Source organism: Phaseolus vulgaris, chromosome 7 (genome assembly GCF_051622355.1).
Source record: "Phaseolus vulgaris cultivar YP4 chromosome 7, ASM5162235v1, whole genome shotgun sequence".
Classification (NCBI taxonomy): Eukaryota; Viridiplantae; Streptophyta; class Magnoliopsida; order Fabales; family Fabaceae; genus Phaseolus; species Phaseolus vulgaris.
The window spans coordinates 4075878-4101426 of record NC_143504.1 but is presented as its reverse complement, the minus strand read 5'-3'; the positions used below and the strand labels follow the sequence as shown (position 1 = coordinate 4101426).

Genomic DNA, 25549 nt, shown 5'->3' with positions numbered 1-25549 from the left:
GTGATAACCTGCATGTCAAATCACATGTTGTTTGCTATAATGTAATCCAGTTTGAAAAAGAAAAGAACAACTAGTATGACACCAAATTAAAATACTTCAATCAGCTTGAATCAGTCTCCAATTCAACATACTAACAGGTACATGTGGCAAAACTTCAGTTTTTTACTTCAAATGTTGTATAAGGGAATCAACAACCATACCGATGTTTGAGGAGTTCTTTTATTATATTAAGAAGCAAGAAACTTCTCCACACCAATGGATTTCAGCCCCCTTAACTTGTGAAATGAAAAAATCATTAAAAGTACAAGTAATGTTTCAACTCCTGAAAATGAGAATGCTATAACTTTAGCGATGTCATGCAGTAAAAGTCAGATGTAGAAGTTAGAAACAAAGTTTTAACATTAGAATCTACCTTAAATTAATTTCATCAAATTGATTGATTAGTTTTTTATAATTAGCGAACAATAGGCATTAGGGATTATTTCTAAATTTTATCCTTTTGAAGCTTTGGATCTTGACAAGTTTTTCTTGATAGTTTGTTTGTTTAAATAATAACTAACATGATTGCCTTGGGATGAATAAAGTGATACAAAAACAGTTTCAGCTGGGATTTTCCTGTACCAAGTAACAGCTTGTCTTTGAAAAATGGGATAGAATAATGTGTCTGAAGTCATTGTCGACGTTTACGTATTCAACTAGAGGGGTAAATTTGTAATCTCTCTTTGGTATCTTAGTTTGAAAAATGAGTGACCTTTACTGTTAATTCTCTATACAGGTAACCGTCTCTGCTAATTTATTAGCAAGTTTACAATAATGCTACTGACAATGTGGCATGCATGAACAACTTGAATGGAAACCTAGACATAGATTTGACTCAGGCATCATCATTTCAATAAGGGCATTTGGTCTAGTGGTATGATTCTCGCTTTGGGTGCGAGAGGTCCCGAGTTCGATTCTCGGAATGCCCCAAATATTTTTAACTGTATTGTATTTGTCCTGTATTGTTTTTTTGTCCTTGTCCTGGACTTGGAATAGCGTGCAATGCACTCTAAGCCCCCGTTTGTTTCATATTAAATGTGCTGTATTATTCTCATATGTGTTTGCCATTCTTTTTCTGGGTGTGCTCGTTACATCGACTAGGTACAAAGACATGCTCTAGATTCCACTCTGTTTGCCAGAAGCAGTACTCAGTTCTTTTTCTTCCACCTCAAGAACTGGAGAAGATGTGAACTAATTTATAATTCTGGCAGAATTAGCCTTTACAGTTGAGAACCTAGACAGATTCCTGAGAGGCACGCAAAAGTTACTTTGATTTTTTTATCTGTGCCATGGTTTGCAAGCATCAGTTAAACACTGATATAGTTGTAGTATGCAATCTTATATTTCTTTCCAAAAACATTTGGACTCAGCGTTGTACAATGAAGTGATTGCTAAATCAACTATATTATGAATGCGGGCATTTGGTCTAGTGGTATGATTCTCGCTTTGGGTGGAGGGGTCCCCAGTTGGATTCTCGGAATGCCTCCAATTTTTTCAGATTTATCTGTGATTTTGATTGTCTTCATGTCTGTTTTGTCATTGACTTGGCACAAAGAAAAGCACTGGATTGTCATTCAGATTAGAATACTTGATTTCCTTTCTTCCACCAAAAGAACAGGAGATGAGAATCACAGTTTTCACAATCTGGTTGGTTGTATTAGTCTTTGCTGTTGAGAACCAAGACAGATTGGCATGAAGCACCAAGCAGCTGCTTTGGTTTCTGTATCTCTCCCACAAGTTTTCAAGCATCAGAACCAACACCAAAATTGTTATATGTGATATTGCTAAATCAACTGTCCTTATCCTAAATTGAATAAGGAAGGAGGTTGTGAATTGTTTCCATGGTCCTGCCACCCAAAATTATAATAATCTTAACAAACAAATGTTATAGTTGTTCTTTTAAAGTAATCAAATCCATTAGGAATTATGAAGTGTCTTATTTTATAATTTATAACACTCAGATTGAATATGAGATGTTCTAGATTCACATGCTGTTTGATTTCATTTACGCTAGTCAGAAAAGGAAAATGAAAACCAGTATAATACCAACAATAGTTACTATGGTTCAGTCTGTAATGCAAACATACAAATTGAAGCATATTGCCAAAACTTCAGTTCTCTGTATAAACCAATCAACAACTGTAACAAAGTTGGAGGAGATCAAGAAGCAACAAAGTCTCTATTGCTGATGGATTCGAGCTTCCTGTCCTTGTGAAACCACATTAAAAAGACAGGTAATATTTCAACTTGTGGTAAAAAAGAGTGCTACTAATTTTTAGTTGTCACATGGTAAAAGTCAGATGTACAAGTTAGAAGCGAAGTTTTAACTTCTGAATCCACCTTAAACAATTTTGCCAAGTCGCTTTGTTTGTTTATATTATTACTTGCAAACTACAAAATTTGTATGATAAGGTTTTGGTCTAATGGCATAATTCTCGGAATGCCTTACATTTTGAGAATTCTGAATCTTACAAGCTTGACTTACGAATTGGTGTTTATAACCAATAATCATATGGTTTATTTAAAAAAAAAATCCATTTTGGAGCTTTGAAACTATTCCAGAGTTTGGATTTTGGAAGACCATTGTATTTTAAAAGCTTATGCAGAAATACAATGATATCCTGGGAATGTAACAAGAAGCACGGTTCATTTGAATGAAAGGACGATCAAGAGACCTATGTTTATTAAACCTTTCTTCTTGAGTCAAGAGCAATGCTTCAATGTTCTCAACGGTGTAGGGATCAAGACGGGACGTGACAGAGGTGATGAACGCATCATACTCCTTCAAGATGTTCTTCTGTGGAAACATTTGAGCCAACAGCTGCAAGAGAATCGATAACTCGCTTGATGTCAAGAAGATAAACACTGATAGACCGATCCCGCTTAGGAGTTTTCAACTGGGTTTTGAGCTTACGAATTTTCGCACGAGTATTGGATGCAAAGTAGACATTTAGCTAGTCCCAAATTTGATAAGCCAATCGTAAACCAACCATTTTGGTTAACAATGAATTCGGCATAGAAGCCAACAACCAGACAACTAGAAGGTTATCTTGTTGTTTATGCAGAAGAGAAAGAGGATTAGGGGTTTCATTTCCAGAGGAGAGAAACGATAGGGGAGCATAAGAAGATTCCAAAATTTGAGCAAATTGAGTTCCTTGACCTGCGTAAGAACCTGTTGACGCCAAATCAGGAAGTTGTCATCGATGAGTTCAACGGTGAGAGGTGTTGAAAAGGTATGAAGTTGAGAGACAGGAGAGGAAGAAGACAAAGGAGTTTCTTGAGCGGAAGCAGGAGAAGAGGAAGAAGACATGATCAGATTCGAATTAACTTTACATATTTAAAGGATTTGAAAAGATCTCCGAAATTTTTAAAACCATCTACAACTACAAAAGTTAATGAAAAATAATTAAAAAAAGGACAAAGTTTGGATAAAGAAAAGACATACCAATACAATTTTTTAAATTCTTAAATCGCTACTTTATTTTACCTGTGTCTTTCTATTATGGCTATTCATGTATTAACATCTGTACATGTATGGGCGAGGCCGAGGTCCACCTAGCTGCCCGAGGCCGAACCTACTTGACCGAGACCAGGGGAACTTGGCTGAGACTCAAGAGATGTGGTCGAGATGCCGAGGCCGATGACCCACTTGGCCGAGACCTTAGAAGACTTGGCCGGGACCACTAGGATTTGGCCGATGGCTGACCCATTGAAGAAAATAAACTAAGAAAACCCTATGAAGCTCTCCCTCTTCTCCTTGATGCTTGTGTCCTTTTATAGGGTTTTTCTGCTCCAAGGATCTTGGGAAAATATTGCAGTTTAGATTTTGTAAACAATTTCCACTTTCCATAATTCTTTTTATTTTGCAGAATATTTGCTTCTAATTTTGTTTCTGGAATCTTGTAGCTTTTATTTTCTCTTTCTTCTCCTCATAATATTTTTTCTGTTTTGGTTCAAGAAACAACTTGGACTTTTGCATATTTGGCCCATTCACAAAGGTAGATGCTTCCTCTGGATAATTTACTCTAAAAACACAAAATTAACAATAATAATAGTTAATGCACAAATAAACCCAATTATAAGAATATTAATTAAAACAATGGATTTACTTATTATTATAGTTCAATAATCTATGAATAAGGCTAGTGAGTGTGAATAAATATATGCTCATCAAATACCCTCACACTTATCCTTTTGCACTCCCGGGCAAAACACTCTAAGGCTTAAAAAGAAAAGAAAAACAGTGCAAATAACAAATAGCAAATTCTAAGAATTCATAATGAAAGACATGATATAATTTCAAGAAATCAAGGAATCAAGAAAAATGTGAATGGAAATTCCTATATTTTAATATACAAGTAGGTAATTGAAATCAAAGGTTGAATCAAAATTGACAAAACTTCACTGGACACTCTCCTACTCTCAAGTGTTTAGGGTTTGTATTTACACTCAACACCCATGCAGACAAACACTACCATATGCTTAGCAAGACTCTAATATTCACAACAATCGAGAAAAACATGCAATCAAAGATCAAGAGGTCTTCATAAGGGATGTAATGAGGCTAAGGTAAAGGTAGGTAAAAGGGGGAAATTAGGCTTAAAACCATAGAAAAACAAAGGAGCAATGGAGGATAGGTCTAAAAACAAGTGTAAGTATTATGACAATTCAACTCTTCTTTTTATTTCAAGATATAATTTTTTTTTTCATATAGTAGACAGTCAATCCAATGTATTAGAGGATCCACTCTTATTTTCTTTATTTTGCTTTGCTTTTCTTTCTCTTGTTGTATTCCTTTTTTTTTCTATCCCTTTTCTTTTTTTTTTCTTTTCTTTAAAACTGAAAGGTAAACTATGAAAATGAGACACACCCCACACTTATTCAAAAACCTATTCCCAAATGATTTCAAAGCTCCTTCATCTTCTAAGGTAGGGACAAACATGGTTTTTTATGTTTTGAGGCTTCTAATGAGGGTTAAAAATAAGAAAAAAGGCTATAGGCTCGACGGTCGACCCCTACTACAGTTAACGCTCAAACCAAGATCAGTGAAGTTAATCTGTACATGTATGGGCGAGGCCGAGGTCCACCTGGCTACCCAAGGCCGAGCCTACTTGACCGAGACCAGGGGAACCTGGCTGAGACTCAAGAGATGTGGCCGAGATGCCGAGGCCGATGACCCAATTGGCCGAGACCTTAGAAGACTTGGTCGAGACCACTGGGATGGCTGACCCATACCATGGGAACTTGGCCGGCGGCCGACCCCTACTACAGTTAACGCTCAAACCAAAATCAGTGAAGTTAATCCATCATCAAGAATTAGGTAATGCAACCTTAAGCAGTATTCACCTCGATAAACGGGCCCAACAAGGTAGGCCCATTAGAATAATATAAATAGCACGCATTCCAAGGAGTAAGGTATGTCATTTATTATTGTTCACCTACCTGAGAGTTGACCACCCGATTTACTGACTTGAGCGTCGGAGTGCCTTCGCAGGTACCCCCACCATCCGGTATTCAGCCGAGGCCGAGTGCCGAAGGAGAAGCAGGAGGACGAGGAGAATCCCAGCTCACCACCCAGTCACCTGACCGACCGAAGGAAGGAGAAGAAGACTTCAATAGTTCTCTAGGTCCCATCTCCCTAACAGGAACAATTGGCGCCCACCGTGGGGCCGAGGGAAACTAGCTGAAGGAAAAAAGTAGATGGTCTCAACAAGAAACATGGAAAGAATAACTGAAGCCGACCAAACAATGTTGTTGCTGTCTCTCCAGAGGGAGATGGCCGAGATGCGAAAGAAGGCCGAGGAGGCTACTCAGAAAAACAAACAAGAGCTGCAAGTTCTCCGTAGGGAGAATGAAGAAATGAAGAAGAAGCTGGGGGAGGGAGGACCCTCTTTCATACCGACGAACGTTGTCGGCAAGTCCTACACCTCTCCCCCTAACCTAGATGTGGTCGAGGGGACGAGGGGCCGACCCCCTCCCTGAGACATCGAGATGGGCGACGAGTCATGCCTAATGAGGTCCACCCGGACGACCCTAACGGCCGACCCGAATCGCCAACATCCCTTTACCAACACCATCATCGAAGTCCCACTGCCTGAGAAGTGGAAGGGTTTCAACCGAGACTGATATGATGGGTCGACCGACCCGGACGAGCATATGAACGCCTACACCACCCATATGAGTCTCTACCAGTGTTATCAATATCGGATAACGGATCATATCGGAGACCCCAAATTTCCTTTATAGAGTTATAACGGAACCCATATCGGGTTATGGCGGTTGAAAGAAATATAATATATATATATATATATATATATATATATAAATAACTTCAAAAAATGCAAAAATAATGAAAGAGACAATCATAACTAAAGATTATATTATGTCTAAAGATTCAAATAACAATAATATGAAATCAAAACATCACAAATTTAAAGTTCAAAACATAAAACAACAACAAAACCAAAAGAAATTGTCTGATGTTTATAACTATCAGACTCTTCTTAAATCCCCACATAATTGTCTTCAATATTATCTAATGGGGCATATCCCTCCTCCTCTTCCCCTTCAGAGAAACTCTTGTCAAAGTTAAGTAATTTTTCAAACTCTGAATCAGAGCTATCATGCAATTCATTCTCAACCCCAATTTGAATCTTCTCTTTGCCCTTTCTTGTTGGGGATAAAGTTGTAGCTGGACCTTTCTTAGAAGCATGGGAAGAGCCAATGAAAATACCATCACCACTAGATGGTAACTTTCTTTTGTTGGTTGCTTGTCTCCGTGTGTAAATTATTGGTTCTCCAACCCCTGAAGCTTCATAAACAGTTGCCCAATTAAGAGTGGGATCATCATCAAAGACCAACTCATTTCCCCGTCTTCAGTATCATCATCTACTTGTCCCACTAACCACTCATTGCACCATCAATGTCATTGAGTAGAATAGGGTCTATTTCATCCCTAATATTATATCTTTGAGCAAGTTATTGGTTATACTTTACGTAAACCAAATCATGCAACCTTTTGTGCTCCAATCTGTTACTTTTTTTGGAATGAATCTGCAAATATAATGTGAATTAATTTCTTTCTACATCCTACAAGATAATAATGAAATGAGTCTTGTATTACTTACTTGCTCAAATACACTCCAATTTCGCTCACATCCTGATGAGCTACATGTCAAACTTAAAATCTTGATGGCTAACTTCTGTAAATTGGGAGTTGCGTGCCCATAATTCTTCCACCATTGAGCTATAAAAGTAAAAAAGGTAACTTAGAATGTATGATATAATTTATATGTTAACGCACGCATTTTAGAAAGCATTTAACTGTCTCACATGTGGCTGTGGTCTTCCTTGATTCTTTGGCAAAGTCATCACCAAACAGTCCACTTCCACTCTTATAAAGAGGCAACTCGGTTAAAAAAATTTGTTGCACATCTTTACTTGGCACCAACCTCTTGATGCAAGCATAAAATCCATTTGTAACTTCCAAATCATATTCCATTTCTGGATTAGAATAATAAAACTCTGGATTCAAAAAGTGACCCGCTGCATGCAAGGGGCGATGAAGCTGACATGTCCATCTATTATCAATTATTGTAAATACATCTTTGTACTTACTTTCATTGTTAATGAATGACTTCATTATTGTTTCTTTTGCTTTCTCCATTGCTTCATATATATAACCCATTGCTGCTTTTCTCTCTCCATCAACCAAACGAAGTACATGAACCAGAGGAGCCATGACTTTGAGAGTAAATACAACATGATTCCAAAATGAAGGCATAAAAACAATTTTGGTAGCTTCTTTCCCCTTAGCTTCCTTATACAACTTGTTTTTGCTCCAATCATCTGAAGTAAACATTTTTCTCAAATTTCCCTTCTCTTGATACAACCTTTGTAGTGTTAAATAAGAGGTAGCAAACCTTGTAACTGCATATCTTACCAATTCCCTCTTATTTGTAAATTGTCTCAATAAACTCGAGGTACTAGAATGGCTATAGATGAAGCCAACAAGATTAACTCCTCTCTGAATCGTCTTCTTTATCAAAGGAATCTTTCCGATGTCTTCAAGCATCAAATCTATACAATGGACAGCACAAGGAGTCCAATAAAGATTAGGTCTTTTTGCTTCCAGTAATCTACCAGCAGAGACATAATTACTACCATTATCTGTGATAACTTGAACGGCATTTTCTTCTCCAATCTCCTCCACAAGGGCATCAAGCATCTCAAAGAGCTTTTCTCCTGTCTTCACAAATTTAGAACCATCAATCGACTTGACAAACATTGTCCCTGCAGGAGAGTTCACCAAAAAGTTAATCAAACACCGTTGCTTTCGATCAGTCCATGCATCTGACATGATAGAACAACCATGTCTGCTCCATTGCAATTTATGATCTTTCAACAACTTTTCGGTGTACTCAACTTCCTTGTTGAGGAGTGGAACTCTAATCTCATGATAGCTAGGAGCTGGCAAATTAGGTCCATAAGCACCTATAGCATCAATCATATCTTGAAAGCTCTTCAATCTTACAAGATTGAATGACAAGCCCGCTTGATACCAAAATCAAGCAATATATTGATGAACGGATGCCTTTAAGTTCTTGTCACATGCTTCTTTAATATTAGTCTGCCTGAGTTGTTCTCTCTTTCTCTTCTCTATTGCAGCATTTGGATTTCTAATAAAGGCATCCATTGGTCCTTTTTTTCCACCACTATTTCTCCCCCTATCATTACTGGTGGTGGAAATTTCAACTTCATCTTCACTTTCAATATTATCACATGTCGTCGCACCATATACATGATTAACGGAACAAGTGGTTGTTTTTTCTTTCAATAAATTCCAAAGCTCTTCTCTTACATTTTTAGGAGTCTTGGTGCAAGCAGCAACATTGCCTTTCTTCGCCATCAAATGTTCTTTGGCCCTAGTAACTCCCTCTTTCATAATTTTCCCACAGTAGTTACAAACAATTGTATTTAAATTTGTGTCATCCAATGGATAACAATGTTTCCAGCCTTGATCACTTCTCTGGGATGTTCTTGAAGTGTTATGTTCATTGGCCATTATGCTGGAAAATAGGAATATTTTTCTAAAATAATTATATTGAAAGTGAAAAAAAAAAGAAAAAAAATAACAAATGAAAAAAAAATCACTTGAACAACGACAGGCAGCGATGGCAACAAGCAGCGACGGGGCGGCGACAGTCGGCGGCGACGGTAGGCAGCAACAGTAAGTGGTGGCAGAGAGAAATAAGAATGTGTAGTGGCTGTGGTTTAGGGTTTAGGGTAATATGTGTTTTAATTGGTCCCAAAATAAGCCCAAAAGCCACACGTCAGTTTTTAAAATTTTAAGGTTGAAATAGTGGGCTAAAAGTCATACTAATAAGGTGTTTAAATTAGGGTTGCCTTCAGAGCCACACCACACGTCAGTTTTAAACTTTTAGAATTTTTAATTTAAATTTTAAAGTTTTTATTATTTTAAATCTGAAATGGGCTTTTGACCCAAATCTTTTTGTCTTAGAAATTAGGGTTAGGGCTTTTGCACCCTTCTTCTTCATCAGCCGTCGTAGCCCTTCTTCTTCATCAACTCCGGGCTTTTGCACCCTTCTTCTTCATCAGCCGCCGCAGCCCTTCTTCTTCATCAACTCCTTCAAGCTTTGCTGCCAACAATTTTTACCGATATTTTGGATATCTCCGATATCTGTTACCACTCCGCCATGCCAATAGCTCCCGCCATGGGTCGCCATGCGAAATCCGATTCGCCACCGCCTTGTTGTGGCGGTGGTCTGGAATTCCGCCACCAAAATCTGCCATGGCCGATATGTGATAACACTGGTCTCTACAACTCGGACGACGCCATGTTGTACCGAGTGTTTCCCACATCCTTAAAGGGTGCAGCCCTTAGTTGGTTCACCAAGCTCTCACTCAACTCCATCGATAGCTTTGCCACGCTCGTCGCAAAGTTTGAAACGCAGTTTGCGACCAACCAGCCGCACCACCTAACCTCCATCGCCCTGGTAGGCATCCGTTAGGAGAAGGGAGAGTCGCTGAGAACCTTTGTAGATAGATTCTGTAAAGTGGCAATGAACATCCAGAATTTGTGCCCGGACGTTGCCATGCACCACATGCTGACGACCCTACGTCCGGAGCCCTTTGCCAACAACTTGTGCATGCAGCCGGCCGACAGCCTAGACAAGCTGAGAAAGAGAGCAGCTAAGTACATGCAGCTGGAAGAGCTGAGAGAATTCCGCAACCAAGCCCGTGCCGAGGCTGGTGGTGAGAGAAACAAGGAAGAAAAGGACCGTCAGGCGCGGTCGAATCAAAGAAATGACCGACGCCAGGACAACCAAGACCGGCCAATCCGGTTCTCAAGGTACACACCCCTGACGACCGAGAGGGGGAGAATTCTAGACGAGGCCCTCAACGCCGAGTTGATCCCTCCTCCAAGGATGGTGGCCAGCCCAAGTAATGCCGATCGGAGGAAGCAGTGTCGGTACCACCAGAACGCCGGACACTCGATCGAGGAGTTTTCAAGCCCTAAAGGATAAGATCGAGGAACTTATCCAAGTTGGGGCATCTCCGTTTCGTCAGGAATGGCCGAGACCCGCCCCGTCAGGTGGATCCACCCAGACAGACGAGGTCACCCCAACGCGGCCGAAATGACCAAGACAATAGAGGCGACCGAAAATCCGCGAGGGATGACCCCCATCGAAAGGACGACCCCCCTAGGGAGGCCGATAGGAGAGGTAACCAAGAGGTCATCAACACTATAGTCGGCGGCTTTGCTGGGGGAGGAAGCACGAACAACGCCCGGAAGAAGCACCTCCGGGCAGTACACCAGGTAAACGCGGTGACATTCCGACCGAGGATGTCACCCATCACGTTCACGGACGAAGACTACCGCCAGCAGGACGACCCGATGGTGATAGCGGTCGATATAGACTGATTCACCATATGAAAGACCCTTGTAGACCAAGGAAGTTCGGTAGACAAACTCTACTGGAAAATTTTCAAGGCCATGAGGATAGCCGAAGCCGAGATGATGCCATACGACAACCACGTGGTAGGATTCTCGGGTGAGAGGGTAGGTACCAAGGGTTACATCGAATTGTACACCACCTTCGGAGAGGGGAAGAACACCAAGACCATCAAAATTCGATACTTGGTCATCGACGCCAACACCTCCTACAACATCCTCCTCGGCGACCGTCCATCAACCGACTGATGGCCATACTATCAACCCCTCACCTCGCAATGAAGTTCCCTTCAAGAACAGGAGACATTCTCACGGTCCACGTAGACCAGAAAGAAGCACGAGAGTGCTACGCCGAGAGCCTCCGGGTGGAACCTTTAAGGGCCGCCACCTCTCCCCTCAAAATGAGGAAGTCCTCCCGAAAGGATCGCTCCCCCAGGAAGGACCAACCGAGGGAGATCAAGCCAACCGTGGCATTGGTGGACCTCGATCCCCGGGCAACCGAGGACCGGCTGGAGGCGAGAGAAGAGCTGAGGAGAGTCCCCCTCTTCGACGAAGAACACAGCACGGCTGTAGGAATAGCCTTGGCAGCGGCCGAGGCCTAGATCATGCATTCCACACTGAAAAAGAATATTGACATGTTTGCATGGACGTCGGCCGACATTCCGGGGGTGAGCCCGGATGTCATCACCCATCGATTGTCAATATTCAAGAAGCCCGCCCAATCTCCTAAAAGAAGAGAGACTTGGGCAACGAAAAACGACTCGCGGTGAAGGAGGAGACCGACAAGTTCCTGTCGGTCGGGTTCATAAGGGAGGCCCGATACACGACATGGCTGGTCAACGTCGTCATGGTCACCAAACCAAACGGTAACTAGAGAATGTGCGTCGACTACAGAAACATCAACAGCGCATGTCCGAAGGACACCTACCCCCTCCCGAACATTGACTGACTAGTGGACGGGACGACCGACCACAAAATTATGAGCTTCCTGGATGCTTACTCTGGCTATAACCAGATAACCATGCACCCGAGGGACAAGGAGAAAACGGCCTTCATGACGGCCGACGCCAACTACTATTACGAGGTCATGTCATTCGGCCTCAAGAACGCAGGGGTGACCTACCGGCGCGTCATGTACAAAATCTTCAAAGGCCTAATAGGCCGGGCGGTAGAAGTATACGTGGACGACATAGTCGTGAAGTTCGACTCGTTCGAGTAACATTTGAAGGACCTGGACGAGGTCTTCAGAGCTTTAAGGGGAGTCAACATGAAGCTCAACCCCGAAAAATGTACCTTCGGGGTTGGGGGAGGGAAGTTCCTAGGTTTCATGCTCACCCACTGAGGAATAGAGGCCAACCCCGACAAGTGTCAGGTCATACTCAACATGAGAAGTCCGAACAGTGTGAAGGAGGTACAACAGCTCCTAGGGCGGCTGACCGTCCTCTTCCGGTTCGTCCCCCGCCTGGCCGAGAGGACCCCCCAAACTACCACACAAGAGACCCCCTACAGCCTGACATACGGGACCGAGGCCATGATCTCGGTTGAAGTGGCCGAGCCCACCATACGACGACAGATGTTCGATCTCACCCTAACCGCCTCTACCATGGGTGGCGCCTCGGCCACCCCAACTGATAAAGAATCGGTGGCAGATGAAGAAGAAGAGGTTGACAAAGAGGAAGAAAGCCATAGGGTAGGAGAGGGGCGACCGAGAGAGGGGGAAGAATGGCCGGACGAAGAAGATGTTGGCCGAGACACGATCGACATCACTAACCTTTGTAAAAGCGAGGGAAGGCGAAGCTTTATAAAAAGGCCGAACGGTCACTCGGTTCTCATAGCAGTGGGCGAGGGAAGGCTCGTCTATCAGACAAACTCACTCAGAAAACGCATGATCTCGACACTGTTGGAGACCCCTATTTATAAGGCCCATGGGCCTCGGATCCTGAACCGACGCACCAATCTCAACCGTTAGATCCAAGAGATCCAACGGTCCACTACGTTTCCTGCCCGAAAAACCCCTCATAAATGCCAGTCATGTCATGTCACCTAGGATCACGTCACGCCGCCTGGGTTACGTCACACCTCGAGAAATGGAATAACTGCACGATAAAGGGAGATCGACCGACACCCATCATTAAAGACTCATCGGACATATCTAACACATCTGCCCTTGAGCCTGGGGGGGCAAGTGTACATGTATGGGCAAGGCCGAGGTCCACCTGGCTGCTCGAGATGTGGCCGAGATGCCGAGGCCGATGACGCACTTGGCCGAGACCTTAGAAGACTTGGCCGAGACCACTGGGATTTGGCCGATGGCTGACCCATACCATGGGAACTTGGCCGACAGCCGACCCCTACTACAGTTAACGCTCAAACCAAGATCAGTGAAGTTAATCCATCATCAAGAATTAGGTAATGCAACCTTAAGCGGTATCCACCTCGATAAACGGGCCCAACAAAGTAGGCCCATTAGAATAATATAAATAGCACGCATTCCAAGGAGTAAGGTATGTCATTTATTACTGTTCACGTACTTGAGAGCTGACCACCCGTTTTACTGACTTGAGCGTCAGAGTGCCTTAGCAGGTACCCCCACCATCCGATGTTTAGCCGAGGCCAAGTGCCGAAGGAGAAGCAGGAGGGCGAGGAGAATCCCAGCTCACCACCCAGTCACTTGACCGACCGAAAAAAGGAGAAGAAGACTTCAATAGTTCTCTAGGTCTCATCTCCCTAGCAGGAACAACATCTTTTCCTTCCTTTAGGTTTAAAAACTATGTTTACAATTATAGTTTTTTGTTACGAAAGTAAAACTAATGGTAAAGATATTGTTTATTGGTTTAATCATAAACTTTTTATGTATTATTATACATGAACTTTATATTGCCTTTAGTAAAGAGAGAAAATAATATATGATGAAAGTAAAGTATAACAACCAAAAAAAAAAAAAAAAAGTGTTCTCTCAAGGGTTTGGAAGAATTGCTTAAAGAGAGTGTATTTATACATTCTACAAAAAAGTGAAGTCAAGTTCTTTTTTAAAAAATAACTTGTTAAAAATTGTATACATTTTAGTAATCTTGATAGAGTTAATGGATTGCACAATACTGTTTATATAAATTTGAAGTCTTATTTAATATTGAAATTTTTCATAAGAAAGTATTAAAATTATCTTGAAACCCAATCTAGTACATCGTTTAATACTTGTCTAATAAATCTTTTAAAGAAATAAAAGAATACAAATCTAGTAAAATAACAAATATTAGTTTTGATACTATCTTAGAAAAGTAATAAAAAATAATAATTTTACAACTCTTAAAGTTGTATATAATTTTTTTATATGATAAGATTAAAAATAAATATATAATAAAAATTAAATTTATAATTAAATGATTAAAAAAATATTAAAATAATAATATTGAGAGTTATAATGTATAAAAATTTGAAGTTGTTAATTATAAAAAAGAAAAAATATGAGTATGCAACAATATGATAATTTAAAGGTGAATAAATATATTTAAAGTGAAATCTTAACATACGAAAGCTTCACACAAACTTCTAAAAAATCCCTTTCATTGCCTTTTCTAGGTCAGTTTTCCCCTTCAGGAGAAGAAAAGTGAAAATAAGTAACGAGTGTTTGATCCAGATGATTCGTGCTTGGGGCGCGAGAGGTTCCAACTTCATTCTCTGGATGCCCTTTTTGTATTTTGACGATTTGGAACTGACAAGATTGATCTGGTTATCGCTATAGCCAACAAGCATCAGGTTTGATTCTCAATTTTTGTTTTTTCGAGTTCCGGTAGTTGACAAACTTGACTTGTTAGTTCCTTTATTTAAATAATAATAAACATCAGAGGTTGCATGTGATTGCCTTGGGATGAATGAATTGGTAGATCGACAGTTTTATCTGAAAATTTTATGTGCAAGTAACAGCTTGCCTCTGAAAATTTAACACAAAAGTTGTTGTAAGTCAATGTTGATGATTAAAACATATCCGGAGATAATGGTACTTAAACCTTTAATCCTCCACAGTGCATTGAACGCCACACCTTTGTCTTGTCTCCAAAAACAGGATATCTGTTGGGAGAAAAGTATATACATAAAACCAGAGTGATAAATTGTAAATTCACTTTGATAACTTGACTAGAAAAATAGGTTACCATGACTTACAATTGCCTATCCAGGTAAGAAAATCTGGTAATTTGTATGGAATCTTACCATAGAACTGTAGAGAATGTGGCATGCAATACAATTTGAATATAAAACTGACATGATTGTGTTGGGATTGGGATGAATAGATCTTTAACTGCTTGCCACCGAAAATGTAATACAATAATTTGTTTTAAGTCATAGTTGATAATTAAAATATAAAACCAGACAATGGTACAGATTCTTTATAAAGAAAAGCAGGTAAAGAATCTAAATTAGGAAAGGTGCTGACACAGTTAATGCTCCATAAATAGTGCCTTGAATTAAACACCATTGTCTCCAAAACAGGATATCTGTACGGAGAAAGTTTATACATAAAACTTGAGTGGTAAATTAGTAAACTGACTTTGATACCTTGATTAGCAAAACAGGTTGCCTTGAGTTACAATTGCATATCCAGGTAAGCAAATCTGGTATGCAATCTTACCGTTGAACTGAAGAGAATGTCTCATATACAATTCTAAATTAGACTGACATAGATTTGACTTTGCCCTTATTCTCCAAATATGGGCATTTGGTCTAGTGGTATGATTCTCGCTTAGGGTGCGAGAGGTCCCGAGTTCAATTCTCGGAATGCCCCCTCTTTTTGTCTGTGCATGAATTGTCTTCATGTGTTTTTGTCATTGAGTTGGCACAAGAAAAACCCTGCATTCTCAGACAGGATAGAATACTTGCAGTTGCATTTTTTCTAAAGAATAGGAGAAAATTCAAATCACAATCTTAACAATCAGTTTTGTTTGTATTGAGCTTGACTGTTGATCTGTCTTTTTACATTTAAGCTCCAAGACACTTAGCATTGTTATGATTTACCTATATCTCCATGTGTTAGCAAGCATCAGTTTTAACGCTAGATTGTGGTATCTGATCTTAACTCAGTATGCACCATTTGAACTCCATATTCTCCAGGGAATTAAAATATTGCTTAATCAACTATGTTATTTCAAATTGAATAACAGAATAACGAAGGAGGTTGTTATGTTAAAGGATAAGAAGAGGAGAAACGTAAAGGGGAATAAAACTATGAGAAGAACTAAGCAAGATAAGAAAATTTCTACAATATTATTCTCTGCCTTCTTTACTACACAAAAGGCCTTATATTGTTCTTGCGAGCTAGTCTCTAAGGGACAGCTGTACTCTTGTAACAGAAAACATAACAGAAATATATTCTTCCTATCCGAAAGTGACAGCTGATATGCTTCTAGATAAAATCTCTAATATGGGTTTTTCTCTGTTTTTAATGGACCTTGCTATCCTGGGCCTGCTATCAGAGGTTGTGACTTGTTGATGATGCATGACCCCCAACAGTATCAAATTCTTATCAACAAATGTATCAACACAATTATATCTTTATATCCTTTGCCCATGTAATTAGCTAGTATCTTATTTTATACTTTACAAACACTAGGTGGAATATGTGATTAACCTACATATCAAAACTTGCGGTGTTGAAGTTCAGACCACTCCACCTAGAAGCAATATTAGAATTGTGAAGTAAAAATAATGTTTCAACTTGTGTAAGAAAGACAATACTACCAACTTACTGATTTCATGTTTAAAAGTCAAATTTACAAAGCAAAGGTTTTAACTTCATAATACACCCTAAAATATTTTTAGCAAATCAATTAATTACTTTTCGATATGATTAGCAAACAAAAAATATTGCATTGTAAGGCTTTGCTCTAGTCATCTGATTCTCACTTAGGGTGTGAGTTCCCAACTAACCCTAGTTTATTAATCCTCATACTTACATGCCAACTAGCAATTATTTCTTAAATTTAAGCTTTTGAAGTATGGAAGCTGACAAGCTTGACTTGTTATTTTGTATACTTATAAGCATCAGGGGCTGAATGTGAATGTATTGGAAGAATGATTAATAGTTTTAGCTGGAAGTTTTTCAGTAAAGAGTGACAACTTGCCACTGTAAATGTAGTTAAATTATACGGAATTTCATGGGAAGTCTTTAAATATATAAAATCAGAGGGGTAAGCAAACTCTCTTTCATATCTTAACTTGGAAAACAAGTTATCTTTACTGATAATTACCCATCCAGGTAACCAAATCTTACAATTTTTATGCAATCTTACTGTAGAACTGAAGACAGTGCATGAATAAAGAAAGATTTAGCCCCATATCATTCAATATGGGCATTTGGTCTAGTGGTATGATTCTCGCTTTGGGTGCGAGAGGTCCCGAGTTCGATTCTCGGAATGCCCCAAATATTTTTAACTTTTTTTGTCCTGTCTGGTATTGTATTTGTCGTTTCTGGTATTGTATTTGTCCTGGACTTGGAATGGTGTGCACTGCACTCTAAGCCCCCATTTTTTCATATTTAATGTTCTGTATTATTCTCATGTGTGTTTCCCATTCTTTTTCTGAGTGTGTTCTGAACATTGACAAGGCACAAAGACATGCACTACATTCCGCCCTGTTTGCCAGAAGCAGTACTGGCAGTTCTGTTTCTTCCACCTCAAGAACTGGAGAAGATGTGAGATAATCTTATGAATCTGGCAGAATTTTCCTTTACAGTTGAGCACCAAGAAAGATTCCCAACAGGCATGCAAAAGTTACTTTGAATTTTCTATCTGTCCCATGGTTTGCAAGCATCAGTTACAACACTGATATAGTGGTATGCAATCTTATATTTTGTTTCAAAAACATTTTAACTCAGCATTCTACAATGACGTGATTGCTAAATCAACTATATTATTTCAAAAATCTGTAAGCAAGGAAATTGTGAATTGTTGTTGTCTTGTCCATGATGCCTTGCACCCAAATATACCAATTTTCACCAAGTTAATGAGTTCAAGTTGCACAATTGTTTATTCTAGTCCATTTGACATGAAGCATTATCTAATATCTTATTTTATAATATTCAACACTCAGATGTCATATGTGATAACCTACACATGAAATCACATGTCGTTTGCAGATGTTATGTAAGTCAGTCAGCAAAGGAAAAGAAAAACTAGTATGATACTGAAATAACTTCTGTCTACATGATTCAGTCTCTAATGCAATGTACAAACACATACATATAGAAAAACAGAATCTACCTTAAGATAATTTCTCCATTTTTGTTTTTTAGTTATTGTATATTAGCAACAACAAGCTTCAGGTTTGATTTCTTAATATTTTCCATTGCACCCAATGTTTGAACAAATGTATGGGCACAAATATTCAAATCCATTACCTACATATCCTATCATGTGGTGTTGGATTTGGTTTAGGCCAGTTGATAAAGGAAAAAAAAATGGTATGACACCAACATAACTTACTTCATTGAGCTTGGTACAGACTGTAATGCAACATAGAAACTGATATATATTGCAAAACTTCAGTTCTTTGGTTCCAAAAGTTTTATAAGTTGATGAACTTTCGTAACAATGTTGGCTAACATTTTATAGGAAGTCAATGCCTGGAAGCTCGCAAGCTAGACTTGTTATGTTAGTTTGTGAACTTATAAAACAATATGCATAAGAGGCTGAATCTGAATGAGATGATGATTTACATCAGAAGCTTTTCTCTAATAAGTGACAACTTGCCACTAAAAGTTTAATAAAGTTATATGGCAAGTCTTAGGATGTCCTTAAATATAAAACCAGAGGGGTAGGCAACTCTCTTTGATACCTTGACTTGGAAAAGAAGTTATCTTAACTGAGAATTCCCCAGCCAGGTAAGCAGTTCTTACCATTTGTATGGAATGTTACTAAAGAACTGCAGACAATGTGGAATTAGAAAACAATATTAAGGGAATATCAGAGAAAGATTGGACTTAGTCCTATGTTTATGAATGTGTGCATTTGGTATCCTATATTTATGAACTTGGGCATTTGGTCTAGTGGTATGATTCTCGCTTTGGGTGCGAGAGGTCCCGAGTTCGATTCTCGGAATGCCCCCAATTTTTTCAGATTTTTCTGTGCTTTTATTGTCCTCATTTGTGTTTTTTTCATTGACTTGGCACAAAGAAAAGCACTGGATTGTCACTCAGATTAGAATACTTGGTGTCCCTTCTTCCACCAAAAGAACAGGAGATGTGAATCACAGTTTTGACAATCTGGTTGTATTAGTGTTTGCAGTTGAGGACCAAGACAGGTTGGCATGAAGCACCAAGCAGCTGCTTTGGTTTCTGCATCTCTCCCACAAATTTTCAAGCATCAGTCCCAACACCAAGAATGTGGTTTGTGATCTTGTGTCTATATATGTCATTTGAACCTGCATTCAACAATGAAGTAATATTGCTAAATCAACTATCCTTATCTTAAATTGAATAAGGAGGGAGGTTGTGAATTGTTTCCATGATGCCTTCCTCCCCAAATTATAATATTCTGAATAAAAAAATGTCATAGTTGTTTTTTTCAAGAAATCAAATCCATTAGGATTTATCAAGTATCTAATTTTATAATTTAGAACACTCAGACTAAATATGTGATGTTCTATATATAGATTCGCATGCTGTTTGATTTCATCTACGCTAGTCAGAAAAGGAAAATGAAAACCAGTATGATACCAACAATAGTTACTATGGGTTAGTCTGTAATGCAACATACAAATTGAAGCATATTGCAAAAACTCCAGTTCTTTGTATATAAGCCAATCAACAACTGTAACAAAGTTGTGGAAATTTTACGACAGATCAAGAAGCATCAAATTCTCTATTGCTGGTGGATTTCAGCTTCCTGCCCTTGTGAAACCACATTATAAATGCAAGTATTGTTTCAACTTGTGGTAAAAAAAGAGTGCTCCTTTTTTTAATGATGTCACCTGGTAAAAGTCAGATGTACAAGTTAGAAGCAAAGTTTTAACTTATGAATCCACCCTCAATAATTTTGCCAAGTCGATTTGGTTGTTTATATTATCACTTGCAAACTACAAAATTTGTATGATAAGGTTTTGGTCTAATGGCAAGATTCTCAGAATGCCTTACATTTTGATAATTTGGAAGCTCAGAAGCTTGACTTGCAAATTGGTGTTTATAAATACCAACAAGCATATGGTTTACTTAATTTTTTTTTGCATTTTGGAGCTTTGAAGCTGATAGGCTTAGAGGTGTCCGGAGTTTTCATTTTGGAAGACCATTGGATTTTAAAAGCTTATGCAGAAATACAATGATATTCTTTCCTAAAAAAGTACAATTAAGATTTTGTAGTTAAGTTTTTAATGGATTTATTTTATAGTAAATTTTGAAAGATCTGAATTAACTTTACAGACTTAAAGGATTTGAAAAGATCTTCACGAAATTTTTAAAACCATCTAGAATTACCAAAGTTAATGAAAAAATAATTAAAAAGGGACAAAGTTTGGATGAAGGAAAGATATATCAATACAATTTTTTAAATCCTCAAATAGGTAATTTATTTTAACTGTGTCCTTCTATTCTAGCTATTCATGTATTAACATCTTTTCATTCCTTTAGGTTTAAATAATATGTTTACAATTATGGTATTTTGTTACAAAAGTAAAACTAATGGTAAAGATATTGTTTATTGGTTTATTTAGAAATTCATGATATTCACATCTTTCATTTAGATAGTTTTTAAGTACATGATGAACGTACAGTTTAGCAACCAAGAAAAAGAAAAGTGTTCTCTCAAGGGTTTGGAAAGAATTGCTTAAAGAGTGAAGACTGTGCACATAATAATAATCAAGAGATCAAATTACATATTTCTTTTAAAAAACCTTAGAATAAAATTGAATTTTTGAAAAATATTAAATCAAATTAATTATTGACCTTTCATGTTAGAAAAAAAGAAGTAATTATATAAATTTATCATAAGAAAGTATCTTAAAATAATCTGAAACCTAATCTGATACAACCCGTTATACTTGTCTAATAAATCTTTTAAAGAAATAAAAGAATAAAAATTTTATTAGAATAAAATATTAAGTAAAATAACAAAAATTAATTTTCAAACTGTTAAGAAAATATTCTATTCTATAAAGACTTAAAAAGAAAACTTAAAAAAAAAGTAATAAAAAAAATGAGTATGCTACAGTCTGATAAATTAAAGTAAAACAAATATAGATGTACAATATTTAAGTGAAATCTTAACATACGAAACTTTTACACAAACTTCTCAAAAATCCCTTTCATTAACTGTTCTAGGTCAGTTTCTCTTTCAGGAGAAGAAAAGTGAAAAGTGGGGCGCGATAGGTTCCAACTTCATTCTCTGGATGCCCTTTTTGTTTTTTGACGATTTGGAACTGACAAGATTGATCTGATAATCGCTATAGCCAACAAGCATCAGGTTTGATTTTTCAATTTTAGTTTTTTCGAGTTCCGGAAGTTGACAAACTTGACATGTTAGTTCCTTTAGTTAAATATTAATAAACATCAGAGGTTGCATGTGATTTCCTTGGAATGAATGAAATTGTAGATCGATAGTTTTATCTGAAATTTTTATGTGCAAGTAACAGCTTGCCTCTGAAAATTTAATACAATAATGTGTTGTAAGTCAAAGTTGATGATTAAAATATATCCGGAGATAATGGTACATAAACCTTTAATCCTCCACAGTGCATTGAACGCCGCACCATTGTCTTGTCTCCAAAAACAGGATATCTGTAGGGAGAAAAGTATATACACAAAACCAGAGTGATAAATTGTAAATTCACTTTGATAACTTCACTAGAAAAACAGGTTACCATGTTTTACAATGGCCTATCCAGGCAAGCAAATCTGGTAATTTGTATGGAATCTTACCATAGAACTGAAGAGAATGTGGCATGCATATACAATTTTAATATAAAACTGACATGGATTTGGCTTTGCCCTAAGCACCCAATCTGGGCATTTGGTGTAGTGGTATGATTCTTGCTTAGGGTGCAAGAGGCCCGAGTTCAATTTTCGGAATGCCCCCCTTTTATTTACATATTTTTCTTTGCCTGAATTGTCTTCCTGTGTTTTTGTCATTGAGTAAGCACAAAGAGAAGCACTGCATTCTCAGACAGGATAGAATACTTGGAGTTTCCTGTCTTCCAAAAGAACAGGAGAAGATGCAAATCACAATCTTAACTATCTGGCTGTATAAGCCTTAGGTTGAGATCCTAGACAACTTGTCACAAGGCAGTTAGCGGTTGCTTTAATTTCTTGAACTTTCCACATTTTAGCAAACATCAAATCAAGTAAAAATATTGGTTCATGAACTATTTTTTTTTTTCAGAATGAATATATGAATAAGGAAGGAGGTTGGTAATTGTTGTTATTGGTGCCTGCCACTCAAATGTATCAAATTCTTAAAACAAATTACGAACACATCTTATTAGAAAGTATCTTATTTTGTAATTTACATTACTACAGTAGGATGGAATATGTGATTACTTACATTATCAAATCTCATGATGTTTGATTTGATGTAAGGAGTCATAAAACGAAAAGAAAAAAACTAGTAGGATACCAACACAGGTTACCTCAGTCAGCTTACTTCAGTCAGTAATAGAACATACAGATTGATGCATATACAAATCTTTAGTTCTCCGATTTAAAAGGTTTTATAAGCCAATCAACAACAATATCAATTTTAGTTGACATTTTGCAAAGAGATTGTGGAGCAAGAACAAAATTCTTTATCACTAATGGATTTCAAACCCATGCAACACTAGAAGTACAGTAATGCTTCAACTTGCAATAAAAAGGAGAATGCTACAAGTTTCCTGATGACTTGGTAAAAGTCAGATGTACAAGATCGAAGCAAAGTGAAATCAGAATCCACCCTAAATAATTTCACCAAACCAATTTATTGGTTTTTAATATAAATATAATAAACTGCAAACAAACGAGTTGGCATAGTAGGGATTTTGCCTTGCCATATGATCTCACTTAGGGCATGAGAGGTCCCAAATTCATTCTTGGAATGCCCATATGTTGTTGATTTTGAAGCTTACAATCTTGACTTGACTTGTTAATTGCTGTTCTTAAATACCAACTACCATCGATATTTATAAATTTTAACCTTTTGAAATATCTATATTTATAAGAAAACTCTTTTTGATACCTTGACTAGAACAAGTTATCTTGACTAAATTGGCTATTTAGGTAAGGAATCTGGTCATTTTTTTATACCACCTTACTGTAGAACTGAAGACAGTGTGGCATGCACAAACAATTTTAACTGAACCTTAGACATAGATTGGACTCAGCCCTCTCCTTTCCAATGAGGGCATTTGGTCTAGTGGTATGATTCTCGCTTTGGGTGCGAGAGGTCCCGAGTTTGATTCTCGGAATGCCCCGATTTTTCACTTTTATGCAAGGCATTCTCAGCCCCTACTTTTTCATAATTTATTCACATGTGTATGTGTGTCATTGACTAGGCACAAAGACACACACTGAATGCTTGCAGTTGCATTTATTCAAAAGAGCAGAAGATGTGAATTAGTCTTAACAATCATCTGGCTGTATTAGGCTTCACAATTAAGCACTAAGACAGCTTTGCATGAGACACTTAGAAGTAGCTTTGATATCTGTATCTCTCTACTAGTTTGCAATCATCACTCACAACACTGGCATTGTGCTCTGTGATCTTAAGTCTCAAGTACACACCATTTGAACTCAGCATTCTACAATGAGTAATATTTCTAAATTAACTTTTTAATTGAATATGAAAGGAGGTTGTGAATCGTTCATGAGGCTTATCACCCAAAAATATCAATCTTACCAAAAGAAAATGTATAACCACAAGTATTTATTTGTGTCCTTTTACACTTGTAGCATTTACAAGTATCTTCATAATTTACAATGCTCAGATGTGATATGTAATAGAATACACATCAAATCACATGCTGTATGATTTTATATTTTATGTAATTGGTCAGAAAAGAAATGAAAAGGTTGTTTGAAACCAAAATAAATTATTTCAATCAATTGTGTTCAGTCTGTAATGTAACATACAAACATATACAAGTTGCAAATTTTCAGTTCTTTGATTTAAAATGTTTTATGAGACAATCAACAATTGTAACAATGGCAGTGGAGTTTTCATTAGAGATCCTGAAACGAACAAACTTATCCACAACTGATGGATTTCAGCACCCTTAATAAATAAAAATGGAACAATTGCCAGTAATATTTCAACTTGTTGTGAAAAAGAGAATGCTAACATTTTAGAGGTGTAATGTGGCCAAAGTCAAATGTACAGGTAAGAATCAAACTTTTAACTTCACAATCTCCCTTTAAAATAATTTCACCAAATTGATTATTTTTAATATAATTAGAAAACAATTTTTTTTTGCATAATAATGCATTTGATATAATCATATGAATTTGATTCTTGCTTAGGTTGGGAAAGGTTTGAAGTTGTTAATTTGATTATAATGCCTTTTTAATGATTTGGATGCTGACTATCCTTACTTGTTAATTAGAATAGTTAAATTCCATCAAGCTTTGAATGTTATTTCTAAATTTTAGTCTTTTGAAGCTGACAAGCTTGTCTTTTTAGTCTGTATAGTTAAATAATAGTTAGTGTCAGAGTTTGCATGTGTATGCATCGGATTAACAGTTTCTGCTATAAGTCTTTCAGTACCAAGTGACAACTTGCCTCTGAAAAAGCTGTAAAATAATATGTTGCAAGTCAAAAGTTGGTCTTAAAATATAAAACCCGAGGGTTACGTAAGTTATCTCCCCTTGATACCTAGACTAGAAAAACAAGTTATCTTCACTTAATTTTGCTTATCCAGGTAAGCAAATCTGGTCAATTGTATGCAATCTTACACTAGGACTGAAGAGGATGTGGCATACATAAACAATTTTAACAAAACCTAGAGATAGATTTAACTTTGTCCTCACCCTTACAATGGTGGGCATTTGGTCTAGTGGTATGATTCTCGCTTAGGGTGCGAGAGGTCCCGAGTTCAATTCTCGGAATGCCCCTATTTTTTCAGTTTTCATGTATTTATGTGACAGTATTGTCCTCAAGGTTGTTTTATCTCTGACTAGGCACAAAGACAGACACTGCATTCTCAGCCAGAATAGAATACTTGCAGTTGCCTTTCTCCAGTGAAATGAACAGAAGTCATGCCATTTATACATTCTACAACAAACTAATATTGCTATGTTATTTTAATTGAATAAGGAAGGAGGTTGTGAATTGTTGTCCGTGATGCCTTTCACCCAAAACTATCAAATTCGTAAAGTAATTGAATACAATAATTTATTCAATTCCATTTCATGTGTAACATTAGAAAATATCTTATTTTATAGTTCACAACACTAAGATATGATGTGTGATTACCAACAGATAAAATCACTTGCTGTTGGATACTTTGATTCGATGTAAGCCAGTTAGGAAAGGAAAAGAAAAACTAATGACACCCAGAAGTTGCTTCATTCAGCTTGGTTTAGTC

General features: G+C 37.6%; 1 protein-coding gene, 1 long non-coding RNA gene and 6 other non-coding genes across 8 annotated transcripts; 7 read left to right on the top strand and 1 right to left on the bottom strand.

The window, feature by feature from the left end:
- Positions 1–896: 896 nt before the first annotated feature.
- On the top strand, positions 897–968 carry TRNAP-UGG (transfer RNA proline (anticodon UGG)). Its single transcript has one exon. It is a non-coding gene; the product is annotated as a tRNA-Pro (tRNA).
- Positions 969–6542: 5574 nt separating this feature from the next.
- On the bottom strand, positions 6543–8612 carry LOC137827975 (uncharacterized). Its single transcript, XM_090305138.1, is given in 5 exon segments — positions 6543–6910; positions 6913–6957; positions 6960–7092; positions 7167–7285; positions 7372–8612. Coding segments are annotated over 5 exon segments (1842 nt in total). The 5' UTR covers positions 8549–8612.
- Positions 8613–14550: 5938 nt separating this feature from the next.
- Positions 14551–18040, top strand: LOC137829613 (uncharacterized). The gene is made up of 2 exons (XR_016522889.1): positions 14551–14770; positions 17613–18040. It is a non-coding gene; the product is annotated as an uncharacterized LOC137829613 (long non-coding RNA).
- On the top strand, positions 15723–15794 carry TRNAP-AGG (transfer RNA proline (anticodon AGG)). The gene has a single exon. It is a non-coding gene; the product is annotated as a tRNA-Pro (tRNA).
- Positions 17357–17428, top strand: TRNAP-UGG (transfer RNA proline (anticodon UGG)). Its single transcript has one exon. It is a non-coding gene; the product is annotated as a tRNA-Pro (tRNA).
- Positions 18041–19038: 998 nt separating the features above from the next.
- TRNAP-UGG (transfer RNA proline (anticodon UGG)) lies at positions 19039–19110 on the top strand. The gene has a single exon. It is a non-coding gene; the product is annotated as a tRNA-Pro (tRNA).
- Positions 19111–23368: 4258 nt separating this feature from the next.
- On the top strand, positions 23369–23440 carry TRNAP-UGG (transfer RNA proline (anticodon UGG)). Its single transcript has one exon. It is a non-coding gene; the product is annotated as a tRNA-Pro (tRNA).
- A 1564-nt stretch (positions 23441–25004) lies between these two features.
- On the top strand, positions 25005–25076 carry TRNAP-AGG (transfer RNA proline (anticodon AGG)). Its single transcript has one exon. It is a non-coding gene; the product is annotated as a tRNA-Pro (tRNA).
- Positions 25077–25549: the final 473 nt, after the last annotated feature.